The sequence below is a fragment of the Pyricularia grisea genome, chromosome VII (genome assembly GCF_004355905.1).
Source record: "Pyricularia grisea strain NI907 chromosome VII, whole genome shotgun sequence".
Taxonomy (NCBI): Eukaryota; Fungi; Ascomycota; class Sordariomycetes; order Magnaporthales; family Pyriculariaceae; genus Pyricularia; species Pyricularia grisea.
This window is the reverse complement of record NC_044975.1, coordinates 2,961,194-2,974,224: the sequence shown is the minus strand read 5'-3', so window position 1 is coordinate 2,974,224 and position 13,031 is coordinate 2,961,194. Positions and strand designations below refer to the sequence as shown.

Here is a 13,031-nt window from a genome sequence, read left to right as displayed (position 1 = left end):
GGACCGTTACTGCTGCATTTATCATTCAGCAATTCGTAAATTCTGATGAACACCAGCAATCATCCGTGTACGCTACCCTACTCGGCCTACTTGCTCAGTCGCTTTTTTCGATCCTGTAGCAGGCAAGCTGCTCTCTAGTCGTTCGTCACCAGTTGGGCCGAATCTAGATCCACCGCTGTGTGCCAGGGGCAGTAAGGTCCATCACTACCATCCAATGGACAAGTGCAGCTGGGGTAAGGCATCATATGAAACCTGCACCTTGTAGAATCCATCTCGCAATTGCAGAAGTAAGGCTCCCAGTCGACAAACACTCTGTCGCACAGGCTGTAAAGCAAGCTCTCCACCATATAAAAGATATCACCAGCAAAGTCGATTATGTCCCGGGGAGGGTCATCGGCATCGGCAGTCACGCCGATATCGACGCTGACGTCAACTATGTAAGCGTATGTCTCTCCCCAGATGGCTCGGCTCATCCTTGACGCCGTCTTGTGGTCGTTGGTGATGTACTGATGGTTGATGCAGTCCACGAGACGTTGCGTGCATTTGGAATACCGAAATTTGTACCTCATGGCGTCGTACGAGATGTAGTTGCTGCGGACGAGGACTCGGATTGCTCTTTTCAACAGTCTCACGTAGCAGCCAAGGTCGTGGTTACCCGAGTAGCAACCCGGTAAGGGTTCCATATCTGAGCTGAAATCGTAGTCGCGCCATGTGTCATCGTCCGGCTCGCTGGGCGTGTCGTCGGGCTCTAAATCTAACTCTCTAGACGACATTGGAGTACTTTTTGGTCTAGTGTGTTTGCTTGGCTTTCTGAATTGCTTTACTGTGACAGAAAAAGAATATGGAAGCTGACAGAAAAAAAGGATACTCGGATACGGATTATATAACTGATATTGACATATAGTCGGCAGTTGTACACAGCTAGCTACTGTCTTACACTTATACTGAGGTACGCTTCTACATTTACATTTACATTTACATTTACATTGATATTATTACTGTGACATATCTCCGCGTCTTGGAGGCTAGTTTTGTCGCCATGTTCTAACTCTAACCTTGATTCAATCTGCCCAAGTCTCTCACCGCGGCCAGAGACTGTAATACCTTCTGAACAGCTCACAAGGTGTTTCCACATCTTAAAAACCGAAGTAACACATTTCAACAGAGCACAAGATTCACCAACATATTGACTCGGGTTCAATATTTTGATCTGCCGGAAGGCTACTGTAATTTCTTGTTTAGTCAGCACTCGGCACTCGGTCACCATAACATTTCTTTTGGCAATCCAGCTCAGTAAAGCTTGTCTTAACATAATGACAATACAATCATGATCAAATGGGTGAATTGTTTCTTTACTGGTAGAGTTACAGAGACTCAATGGTATTAAAAAGCCGAGGAGAACATGCCGGGGTGGCTGAGCTATGTATTTGCCATCTATTAGTAACAGATTCAGTAGTCGACGAAATTCAACCAGACGTGAAGACAAACACCTCGTATACACTTCCTAAGCACATTTAGCTTGATCTACTCTACCGTTTTCTGAAGGGGGAAGGGCACCAAGTTTGACAAAGCTCAAACCAAGACTGAGTTTAGTAAGCAAATTCACAAAGGCTCGACATGGGAGGCTGCTAGCCTGCTATCCCAGACTAAAGCACAACAAATCGGTGAGATTACATGGTACACACACCGCTAGCCGATCTAGTGAGACAAATATAGAATCTTGAGATCACTCCATAATTCCTTACTCGCCAGGTTGCATTTGACAAAAAAAAGCTTATTGGGTTATTTCCCGTACTAAGTATATCCTGTAATTGCTCCACAAGAGCTTCCGCACGTCCTAATAGGACTCTGATGCGCCAAAGGAGAGCTCAAGGAACAGACGGACAGTTAAAGTCAAATCAGAGTGCACTGTACCTGAGATAATCATTGTTGTAGTTAATGCGAAAATGCAATCCGCTCGGTGTTGCTACTTGAGTATTTGTATACAATAATAGAGCTCTGATATACCTATTTATTTATGCCTTGATTCAATTTGTTCAAGTGTAAAAAGCTCACCATATTTCTTTTACGTATTTGGGGCCGCTTGAGTAGAGTTTGGACTACACTTTAGGCGCATGGAAAAGTTCTTCTGTGGACCAGGACATGGATTACGGTGTGACCGAGAGATACAAAGTTCACACCTACCTTTATATTATTATGGTATGTGTATTCTAATAGCGTGCCGCACCATCCTGGGGTCCCATTTGTATATGAGTCAACGGTGCATCGCTTGACCCCACTTGTTGTCAAGGAGCATCAAGCAGCTTGATTCAGTCATTGCCTATTTGTCTAATTTAGACCTCAAGAGCCTTATGAAATTCAATCCAGGGAGTTCCCCAACCTTCATTGTATAATATAAATTTCGGTAAGCTCCCACCAAACTGGTTGTAGGCTTTTCTTACTTGCTCACCAGCGGTAGACTTACCCCTTATCCCATATTGACTTGCTTCTTGATGCGTTATGAATTTCTTAGGCTTCTCTCTTGAGATCTTCGTCACTATCTTTGAGCTTTTGTTATAAATAGAAACTACCTCCTAATATCATGAGGCCTTCAAAACTACTCGAAGGCCTCGCCCTTGCGGCTTCGGTCGTTCCCACCACGATCGCCGCTCCATCCTCCGGCAAATCTTTGCGTATCGACAGCGGTGGTTCTCGCACGTTTGTTCCTCCTGCAGCTGTTGCTGGAACCTCTCACATTAGGCATGAGAATCCCACCAACGAGGCGACGCAGCCTGCGGCTGGCGCCAAACGCCATGAGATCAATCGTCGCGCCGACAACAATCAGAACATGAGACTTATACAGTCTTGCCTTGATGGGTCGGCCGATTTTTCTGTGACTACTTTGGAGCAGTTGGTCGCCGGTGTGGAAGGGCAACTTCGCAGGCCTGTATTGGAGCGAATCTTACATCTCATCCGGCTTAAAAAGGACGAAGCCAATGCTGTAAAGGAATGCGCGGACAGAATAATTTCTGCCTCGGGAAATCAAAATCAACAGCCGGGATCGTCATCTAGATCGCAGCCAACCCATCCCGGCCACCAGATCGACCGCCGCTCCAGCGACGGACCTGGCCCAATAAAATATACATCGGTGGATCAGCTTCCGGACCGGTTCAAGAAAATGCCGAAACCTTGCGATTGCGACGATTGCAAAAACAGTAAGGCTGATGGAAAGCTCCCACATGATCTTTACCATTCGTTAGAAGCGATGTCCCCGAAAGAAAGGAAGCAGGTTTTGGATCAGAAGCGGGCAGAAGAAAAGGCGGCTTTAGATTTCTTAACAGAGCACCTAAGTAAGAAACCCACTCAAACGCAGAGTAAATGGCCGAAATTCCCAAAGTGGGGACGGTCCAGCGGCAATCGTCGACGTCGATCCCTGGACGGTGGAGATGCTCTCCTCGAGGCGAGCCGAATATCAAAACGCGTTGATTCGCGAGCCTGGGTGAAGCAGTGTTTCCCGTTGCTCGGGAAATCAAAGGCCGACAGCCGCTCAAAGACTAGGAACCATGGGAGTGCCGAACACAAAGAATGGGAACCGGTCCCAGAAGGTACCTTGGAAAAAAAGCTGGAAGAATGCAAGGAGACACTCGGGGAATACGAACAATTTGTGAATGGAGCGCATGCCAAGCTACAGCAACAGACGCAGCATCCCGAGAAATCTTCAAATCATGAAGCTCGCCCCTCCCGGAGGCTGTACAAGTCCAGCAGCAGCCCTTACCCCCGGAGAGGCCCAGGAAACCCTTCACTTCCCAATTGGGAATCAGACACAGAGGTTGACAGCCGGTATAATGGTTATTAAGCTTCTGTCTAGGTAGGTAATCAATATTATTGAGAAGCTCTTGGAAAAGTGGACGATGAAGATTTTCTTTTTCTTTTCTTTTTTTCTTTTTTTTTTTCTTCATTCGGAATCGTACCGTATACGCACTGCATGTGGTGGACTTTTTGCTCCTTATTTTAGTTTTGGATCTCTACTCTGAAATCTTGATTATCTACTTTTGGTTGCTTTTCATCCAGTGCCATCGTGAGAGGTTTAGCCACCGCCAAGACATAAACTTATGATTCTCTTACCATCCAGGAACCATGTTCTCCATTTGATCTATTGGCCGATCCTCAGGGGCTGAAGAATGGCGTTTCATTTCCCTGAAATAACTTTGCGTGCAAGCAAGCAAGCGGGCCAGGAGCCCAGGACTTACGGCATCAAACAAAAGCAAAGGGTGGTAGATGATACCTCTTGGTATGCGGCGTGATATGGACTGTTATCACTTTTCTACGACCTGAATGTGGACTCTTTGGCAATCAGTCCACTGACAAAGATTTCAACCATAAGAGACTTGGTTGGTATAGGCCAGGCCAACACGTACTTGGACAAGGGGCTCGGTCTGCAACAGTATGCAGACGAGTATCTGGGGTGCCTTGCGAAAGGAGCGCTGGATGCTAACAAAGTCATCTGCATGGTAAAATCGGTCAGGCAAAATAGGTTGGTGATCTGACAACTGACAAGATTGAACTTTTTCTCTATCTCGTTTCCCATATCTGTTTAATGTGGCTTGGATACAGTGATAATATTTTGCCAGAACTAGTCCAAATTGACTAACTGCCATCATACCGTATGCATCGTCCTGGGCATGTAGACTAGTGGGTGACACTGAAGAAAGGGGACAACAAGAAAAAAGAGGTAAGGTACAAGTCCGTTGATAGTAGTTACATGACATTTCCCATCTAGTATCTCCAGTTGTACTTACGGTTTTGGGAGCCGTATAACGTCTTACAAAAAAACACTCTGCTGTCCTCTGCGCAAGCCTATCTCAACCATCTCTGTGGATCCAGATACATGAGCTGAAAGAAAGTAGAGAGGTAGCATGTATTTGCCCAGTGGGTCGGAGAAGCCACCCATGATTTCGAGTGGCCTTCTGGGGTTCGATGATGCCAACATGGAGCTTGTCAACTCCTGTCTTTGTTCGCCCAATGCGCCCATGGAAGCTGCCAGGTAATTTGCAACACACCATGGGCAGGTGCCAGAGCGGTAGTGTTTGGCCAATTTTGACACGAAATTTGCTCGTTGAGGAAATAGCAACTGGCATAAGTACGACTCAGAGACCATTCTCTTGTCTTGGGCTCGTTTCTCATCATCTTGCGCTACATCCTCACTTAGCACCTAGGTCCCTACTTTGCCTACCCAGTAAGCATGGAAAGCCATTTAATAACCTATAACCACCCAAATATCGTTAATTGGAGGCATTTCTGAATCTCCTACTGTCTTCAACCTTTTCGCGCTCCAAATTCGCCTCGGACAACCCACGAACCTCAGCATGTTCCGAGGCGAAAAGTACGAGGAGCTAGCACAACAACATCGTCATATCCACGGCCGCTACGTCCTACATGTGATATTTCCGGACATGAATGAACAGAATGTTTGGCCAGTGACGGGTATGTGCACTGTACAAAGAGGTTTCCTCATTTGACTTGTATGAGAGGCTGACATTGGTGTAGCCACCCTCAGCACCACCGTCTCCCCGGCTGGCGATCAAAGCAGAATGGAGCTGATACTAAATAACAAGGCTCAAGTCTCACAGCTGATTGACAGTTTCGTATCAACAAACCTGGAGGACCATGGCAAGGCAAGTGGTGCATGATCAAACTGTCATCATTAGTCCTGGAGCTAACCTCGAATTTACCAGTGGCTCTTGTGGAAACAAAACAAAGAGCTCCTTGACGAGATCGAATCCAAAGAGAACTCAATATATGCAATGGCCTTGGAAATTGAAGACCTGAAGACGAAAGTCAGACAAGCGCCCCGAGGCAAAACACTGAGACGCCTGAAGCTCAAAGCCACAGAGGCCATGAAAAGATTCGACGACATGGCAAAACATCATGCGACCTTCAAGATGCAGCTCGAAGACCTAAGTGGTACTCTTGGGTGTTTCAGCAGTCAATCTGAAGGGGTGTCTTCTGCAGATAATAGTCCACGCAGCTCAGCGGCTGGACTCCCGTCAGACTTCTTCGGTTCATCTTCGAGTTCCCCACGATCAAAACCTGCGCGTCAGCAGTTCCCGCCCAACTTGTCTTCCAAAGCTCAGCAAGCAGGCCATGCCACCACCAACACTAAGCGGCAAACACAGTCTTCGACACAAGTATCAAGTGCAATCGCACACCCTAAAGCTGCATCACCATCAAGCATGCATTCCACTACTGCTCGGTTAAACATCACTGCTCTACTTTCCCCGAAGGCTCCTCCAGTCACCACCTCACGCCATACCATATCTAAGAGATATTTGATGTATGGGACCCAGGTCAATGAATTCTCGCAGCCTCTTCAGCCTATGGGAGAGGGTCTTCCTGGAGGAGGATCAGCCGAGCAAGACGGAGAACCTGCAATGTCTCCATCAAAACCCAGGCCAGCATACCAATCTTACATACCTCCCCAGACTTCCGTGGCCATACCGGACATTCCCATGCTCCAGGAACTGCCTGAAGTGCCAGAAAGTCCCAATTGTGCGGTTGAGAAGGGGAACGTTTCAAGACTGCAACATCGCCAAGAACGTCCAACGGGCATGGGTGAAGTTGAAGAGCAGCCTGCCGCTGCCCCAGACGCAAAGAATGTTTGTGCAGAGACTGGCGGCACCGACTCGGTCAACCTCTCAATGCGGGCAAACTCTGACCTTCCATGCGAACCAAAGTTGGCGCGATAGGATATACCCAAGAAGCAGAGGAAGATGGCGGAAGACTTGGACCGTAAGCGAAGAAGACAGGCAGACGAAAGGGTCGCCGTTGCGAGCAACAGCAACTTGGGCCTAGCAGAGACAGGCAACGAGACCGACAATGGCCCTACCGTTGTCCCAACTGGCATGCCGAACAAGCAAGCGGAGTCAGAGAGGGGGGGAAATGGGCAAGATAAGGAAATCTATCCATCAACAACCACAGCGGTGCCGGTAGAAAGCCTCAAGAAGCGTAAGAAAAAGACAAAAAAGGTGAAACAGGCGACCAAGTCGAGCTCTGGTTTATCGAAACCGGTGCCACAAAACGGTCCCCAAATCAGAAGATCATCATCCGGGAACAGTGCAGGGTCAACGGGGGCAATCATGGTAGAGTCCCAAACAGGGCAGGATATAAGAACGAAAACAGGCGTCGCTTCACCTCTGTTATATCCGGCATCCAGTGACAGATCAGGGTCTGGCATAATGACTCCCGATACAGAGTCGTCATCAGCCCCACGAAGCGACTTGCCAGCCGTGTCTCGCCGCCAAGCAAGCATGCCATGGGCTGGAATACACCAACCAGCACCAAGCTCGCCGACAGCATTGGAAAGGCACATGACTCCTTTCCCGGACCGAACCGAAGCTGGGACTCCTATCAACAGTCGAGCCCTCCCTGCAACACCTGCTTCTCAGTCGGCTCGCATAGACTTCACCTGGGGCCACTACAGCCCCAATCAGCGCAGCCTTCACTCGCAGGCCATTACTCCGCCTGAATCTGTGCAGTCTGTGTTTTCGTCTCCCATGGACTCTCGTCTTCACAATGGAGATTGCGTCGAGTCCGACCCCTCCGGATGTGGTACATCCACCACAGGTTCAGACTGCTCGTCCCTATATCCAGGATTTCAGCATTATGCATCGCCTGCGCCGATCCAGCCAGTTCAGCCATCGCAGTTTTTCCACCCAATCCCTTCTTGGATGCTACCCTCACGTTACATGTCGCGCTCCGTGCCTATTGACGTGAGCATGCAGATTCGCCCGCCGTCAGAGGTGGGTTCGGAGGTGGGTTCGAGTCGAGGAGCCTTGTCGGAGAATGATGCTGATGAGTATGAGCCGGTGAGAGATGATTGAAGCTGGTTGAGTGCAAGACAGCTGGGTTTTGGGATAGATGGGCCTTGGTCGAAACATGAGGGAGGAAGGATTACCAGTATTTACTAAGTTGGAAAGTTTTAGCGTGTTGCAAAATAAAGCGAATTGGTGTTACTCATTTGTTCGATATGTAATCTTGAAATGGATGTCTAATCGGTCAACAAAACATGGCCCAGCTACGGTCGAGATCTCCAGCCAATAAACTCGACGTGGGTAATGGAAGTGGCCTACCGAGTGCCACTACTCGTTTCCCCTCGTACACGAGTAGACCACTTCACCATTCTATAACACGCACTCCCTCGAAAGGTAGATGCTAGTTGAATACTCCAAGTCTAGGCATTAAATCCCACAGCAACATGCTTCTCTCCACAAACAATCCGGTATAGACAATAATATACACACGAGACATTTACAAAGGAAAAAAAAAAAAAAAAAAACTTTCTCCACCAAAGAAGCTTCTCACGTGTCACCAAACATAAACACCCCCTTGCCCTTCCTGAACCCACCGAGCGTGCCCTGCACTGCCTTCTTGAGCGTCTCCTCCTCGGTATCCCAATCCCACCTGACCTCGTCCACGGGCGCGTCGCTAAACTGACCCTTGCGCATCATGGCCAGCAGCTCCTCGATGGTCCGCCTCTTGCCCTCCCGGTCGCCGTCGGCCCACCTGCTGAGCCAGAAGCCGCGGAACCTGAGGTCCTTGAAGATGAGCAGGCCCGTCGGCAGCGCCACGGGCTGCCTGGACATGGCGCCGTACGTCACCAGCGTCCCCTGCTCGCTCAGCACCCTGGCCAGCTGCGTGGCCGATTTCCCGCCCACGCAGTTGAGTCCCAGCATCAGCGGCTGTCCCTTTGTCCACTCCTCCTTGAGCCGGGCGGGGAAGCCGCGGTCCAGCAGCTCGGCCTCGGTCACGACGACGGTGGCGCCCAGGTCGTGCAGCTCGCGCTTGAGCTGCTCCGTGGCCTCGGGCGTGTCGCGCTCGCGCACCACGTTGACGGAACGCAGGCCCCACAGCCGGCCAAGCTGGATCGCGGCGCGCCCGACGCCGCTGTTGGCGCCGTTCTGGATGAACCATGCACCGCCGTCGGCGCCCGAGCCGCTGCGGAACGCCTGCACGCTCAGGTCGACCAGGTCGACGTAGTCGCGCAGCATGCGGTAGGCCGACGACGGGTTGACGCTGACCATGGCGGCCTGGATGGGCGTCAGGGGCGCGTCGCCGTCGGGGACGCGGAGGAGGGCGCGGTCGGCGTTCTCGACGAGCGCGTGCGTTCGCCACGTGCCCATGCCCGTGCTGGCCGGGATGGCCCAGTCGCCCTTTTTCAGGTTCTTGACCCCGGACCCGACCGACACCACCTCGAAGCAGCCTTCGTTGCCGGGGACGACCGAAGGCTCCGCAGTGCCGAGCTGCATGTTGGCGGGCGAGTTGAAGTCGGGCTTGGCCCCGTAGGTGCCCTGGATCGTGTTCACATCGGCGGGGTTGATCGGGGCCGCGAGCGTGCGGAGGACGACGGCGTGGGATGGGAGGGAGGGGGAGATGGAGTGGGTATGTAGCCTATGGTGGGGAGAGAATGTTTCGGCGTTAGTGTTTTGTCGGGATTGCGAAAATAAAGGGTCAGGTGGGAGAGACATCTTACCGCAAGACATCGCTGGGCTCACCGAATTTGGAAAACACCAGTGCTTTGGTCTGTGTGTAGCCATAAGGCCCCGACTTGAATCGAACCTGGGATGCCGCCGCAGCGCCTGTCCTGCTCGGTAACCTGAGGGCGATCCTGACTGGCTGAAGTAAGCTGCCGGCGATTGGCAGCCGGTTGGCTAGCCTCGGGGCAGACATGGCGTGTACTTTGTTGGTAGCTTGTCAATGTACTGTTGTTCCCGATTGTGTTTTTCCGTAATTAATTGTGTCTGATGGCTTCGTGAGGTTTGCCCAAAAATAGACGCAGTAAAAGCAAAACACGTCGACAGTCAATGTTATTTTTGGAGCTTCAAGAAAGTTCGGCACCGTAAAAGCGGCGAGCAATGACGTTGAAGCTGCGTCAAGCTCGGGCCAATCAATACGCCAAATGTCATGCCGTCGCGTCTAAGCTTCCCCGCCGCCCCGCCCCAGTAAGAGCAAGCTCCGGCCGTCCGATCTGCATCAGGTAATGAATGTAACCATGTCGAGTGTGACAGACGACGATTGAGTGCAGTGTAGCTCAAATAAAGGGCAAGCTGATCAATTCAATGTAGATATCGCATGAAGTATAGTCAGACACAATGCAAAACCCTTCCTAGGTGGTGGTTGGTCTCCGTTTCTTGTCTCAAATGTTTTTTTTACGTTGTATTACTCCATTCAAAGCCAGGATAGCCTAATCCTGCTCGGCCATATCTTCACAACAGCGATGAACGGGAAACCATAGACTAAGGCCAAGGGCTCAAACATCGCGACAAGCCACGCCGCATCGGAGTAAAAAAACACGACCTCATCTAAGTCAACAAGGCAGCGGCACGTCAAGAAGCAAATGCTTCAATGCTTCATGTCACCCGACACAGATTCGAGTCTGAACTTCCGTCGAGTCCACAACAGAACATACCAGTTGCAAAAAGAAACTTGATTGAACAGACAAATGGAACAAATATCTCCAAGAAACAAATTATGTCTTGTTTGGGGAGAGTACCAAAGTCAAGAGTAAAGAAATGAAACGTTCAAAAAACCTCGTGTAAATAAATGTACGGTTGGTAAGATATCAACCAGAAAACAAAACAAACAGATTTTATCGGTTGCTGCTCAAAGAAAAGCAAGCAAGCCAAGAGGGGGGTATCTCGGTTTTTCACGTCTCTCCAACATGTCGTCCCATCTTTGCGTTTCCCCTTCTTCTCTTCTGCCAAATCTTCCCGTCGTGCAGCTGTAATAATGCATTGCTTCTTTTGAACGACAGTAAGAGTCGATCCAAGCGGCGAATCATGCATGCCCCCGCGCTTCCTAGGATGATGCTGGCTGAAGCAAAGTCAAAAAAGAAGAGATAGCTCATGCCTCATCCATGCGATGCTGTCTTGACAAACAGAATAGAAACAAAAACAAACAAGGATTTAGAAGAGGGAAAAAAAAAAAAAGGAAAAAAAAAAAGAATATCGACTCAGGATGAGCAAAAGAAACCGTGGGTAGGTAGGGCAACTGGGCAAGACAAATAATAGAAAGTGTTATTCGTGATAATAAACTTTGTTCTTCGAATGAAAAAAAAAAAAAAAGAAAAAGAAAAGCCCCAAGCCCTGCATATCGAGTAATCATCGTATGTAGACACAAACTCCAAGGTAGCAATGCAGAAAAGTCAAAAACTAGCATTTCAAAGTGAGAAGACCAGAATGAAAACGGACCGCAACCGTTGACGGTCTTATTTGATGTGTTTAAACATGTCATTCCCAAGACTGCTACCATCGTTCAGACCAACCTTGGCCTCGAGGTCGCTCAGCTCGGGTATCATGGGCGGCGGCGGCCCGCTAGTCTTCCTGGTGCCGACAATATCCTCGTAGCTCCCAACGGTTGCGCGCTTAGAGCCCGTCGTATCGGTCGTGCTGTCACCGTTGCTGCCTCCTCTTAACCGCCTGAACCAGCCGCTCGATCGCTTGGGTCGCTTGTCGGTAGGGAAGCTCGCCTGGCTCTGCGGCCGCCTGAGGCCCGGGCTCTCTGGCTCTCCTGCCTCGCTCTCTGCATACGACTGGCTGAGGAGATTCCTGCTGAAAAGGCGACGGATGCTGCCGGGGCGGGCAGAGCTGGTTGGCGAAACGGGGGATATGGGCGACTCGGCTGGCCTTTTCGTGCCGGCCATGCTGGTTGATGTTTGTTGTTGTTCCTCCTGCTTCTCGTCTACTGTGCCCGTGCTAGTTGCAGAAGTGTCTGGTGTCTCGGCGCGAGCGGCAGCGACTGGCGGCGGGGTCTCCTCAATTGGGGACGGTAGAGGTGGTGGGATGTTGGTGCCGTCAGTCAGAGGAGTAAACTTGAAGTCGAGCGCGGGGAGCTCGAAGCGTTTCGAGGTAGCCGCCCCACCGTTGGTGCGTGCTATGGACGTCATGGTTGGACCCTGAGTTATTTTGGCTGATGGATGCCTTGGGGATTCTTGTGAATGTGCGTTGAGACGAATGTTCTTTTTTTTTTTTTTTTTTGCTGAAGGACGAGCGTTCAGCCGAAAGATGTAGAGATGAACTGGGCCAATCGGCCTTGTACAGTCGAGACGAGAAATCGAGCTGAACTTATTGTGCCACGATAGAGAAACGACGATGTGCTGAAGCTGTTGTGGCAAAGCGCCATCCACAACGTTAATGCAGTAGGCTAATATTTTTGACAGGTGCTGGACAAGGTCAAGACAAGGTCCGTGGTACTGGTCTAAGTGCTGGTCGGCTCAAATGATGGACTGCAAGCAGAACAGCGTCTGTTTCACAAACAGAATAAGACCACACGGGCGGGATGTGGGGTGGTTATGTCTGAGTTGAGTAAAGACAATTAACCTGGTGTCAGGGCCTTTTTTTGTTCTCGACACGAGCTAGCTAGTACAAGATCGATAGCCACGATGGAGGCGGGAGCGATGGTCAATGAATTCGCAAATCGAATGAAAAGTAGACACAAGTATGGTGAGGTAGATGAACTGGGTCCGAGAGCGAGAAGACCCCAAGAGCTAAAAGTCCGAGACGGGGTAGGCAGAAGGAACATTATTTCAAGATGTGGCAACGGGCAGCCGATTTTGTTTGCTTTTCTTTACCAAGTTCGACCCTGTCGGGTGGCTGGACTAGTCTCAAGTGGAGGCTGGGCAGTGCCCTGGGGATCCTAGGCCCTTGCGTGCTTGACAAGCTGGGGGGTAGTGGTGGTGGAGTACGTGCGTGCGTGCATGCACGAGTAGTACCATAGTATGACATTCCTGGGGCAGCTTCTTAAGAGCTACAAAGCAGTTCAGGTACCTGTACATGATGGCGCACGCCACAGCTAAGCGCAGGGGAAAAAGCTATTTAAGTACATTAGTAGTATGCGATTCCATGGTGAACTCAAATTAACAAGTCAAAATGAGATGACACAAGGCAGTTCAAATGAGATACCATCAAACAGAGGGTATGGATCAATCACAGCGATTCTGGGCCGCGGATAACGAGCCAAGCGAGTGAACGAAAATGCAGGGGTCCAAGAAACAAAAC

At 50.1% G+C, this 13,031-nt stretch overlaps 5 protein-coding genes across 5 annotated transcripts; 2 read left to right on the top strand and 3 right to left on the bottom strand.

The window, feature by feature from the left end:
• Window positions 1-134: 134 nt before the first annotated feature.
• On the bottom strand, window positions 135-773 carry PgNI_10863 (uncharacterized protein; the record flags this gene model as incomplete). Its single annotated transcript, XM_031130837.1, has 1 exon — window positions 135-773. The coding sequence occupies one exon, from the start codon at window positions 771-773 to the stop codon at window positions 135-137; it is 639 nt and encodes a 212-aa protein (XP_030980462.1).
• Window positions 774-2,581: 1,808 nt separating this feature from the next.
• PgNI_10862 (uncharacterized protein) lies at window positions 2,582-3,835 on the top strand (the record flags this gene model as incomplete). Its single annotated transcript, XM_031130836.1, has 1 exon — window positions 2,582-3,835. The coding sequence occupies one exon, from the start codon at window positions 2,582-2,584 to the stop codon at window positions 3,833-3,835; it is 1,254 nt and encodes a 417-aa protein (XP_030980461.1).
• A 1,948-nt stretch (window positions 3,836-5,783) lies between these two features.
• On the top strand, window positions 5,784-7,859 carry PgNI_10861 (uncharacterized protein; the record flags this gene model as incomplete). Its single annotated transcript, XM_031130835.1, is given in 3 exon segments — window positions 5,784-6,232; window positions 6,543-6,768; window positions 6,786-7,859. 3 exon segments carry the CDS (start codon window positions 5,784-5,786, stop codon window positions 7,857-7,859), a joined length of 1,749 nt encoding a protein of 582 aa, XP_030980460.1.
• A 477-nt stretch (window positions 7,860-8,336) lies between these two features.
• On the bottom strand, window positions 8,337-9,815 carry PgNI_10860 (uncharacterized protein; the record flags this gene model as incomplete). Its single annotated transcript, XM_031130834.1, has 2 exons — window positions 9,509-9,815; window positions 8,337-9,426 (listed from the first exon to the last, which is right to left on the bottom strand). Exons 1-2 carry the CDS (start codon window positions 9,703-9,705, stop codon window positions 8,337-8,339), a joined length of 1,287 nt encoding a protein of 428 aa, XP_030980459.1. The 5' UTR covers window positions 9,706-9,815.
• Window positions 9,816-11,242: 1,427 nt separating this feature from the next.
• PgNI_10859 (uncharacterized protein) lies at window positions 11,243-11,920 on the bottom strand (the record flags this gene model as incomplete). Its single annotated transcript, XM_031130833.1, has 1 exon — window positions 11,243-11,920. One exon carries the CDS (start codon window positions 11,918-11,920, stop codon window positions 11,243-11,245), a length of 678 nt encoding a protein of 225 aa, XP_030979907.1.
• Between the last annotated feature and the right edge of the window lie 1,111 nt (window positions 11,921-13,031).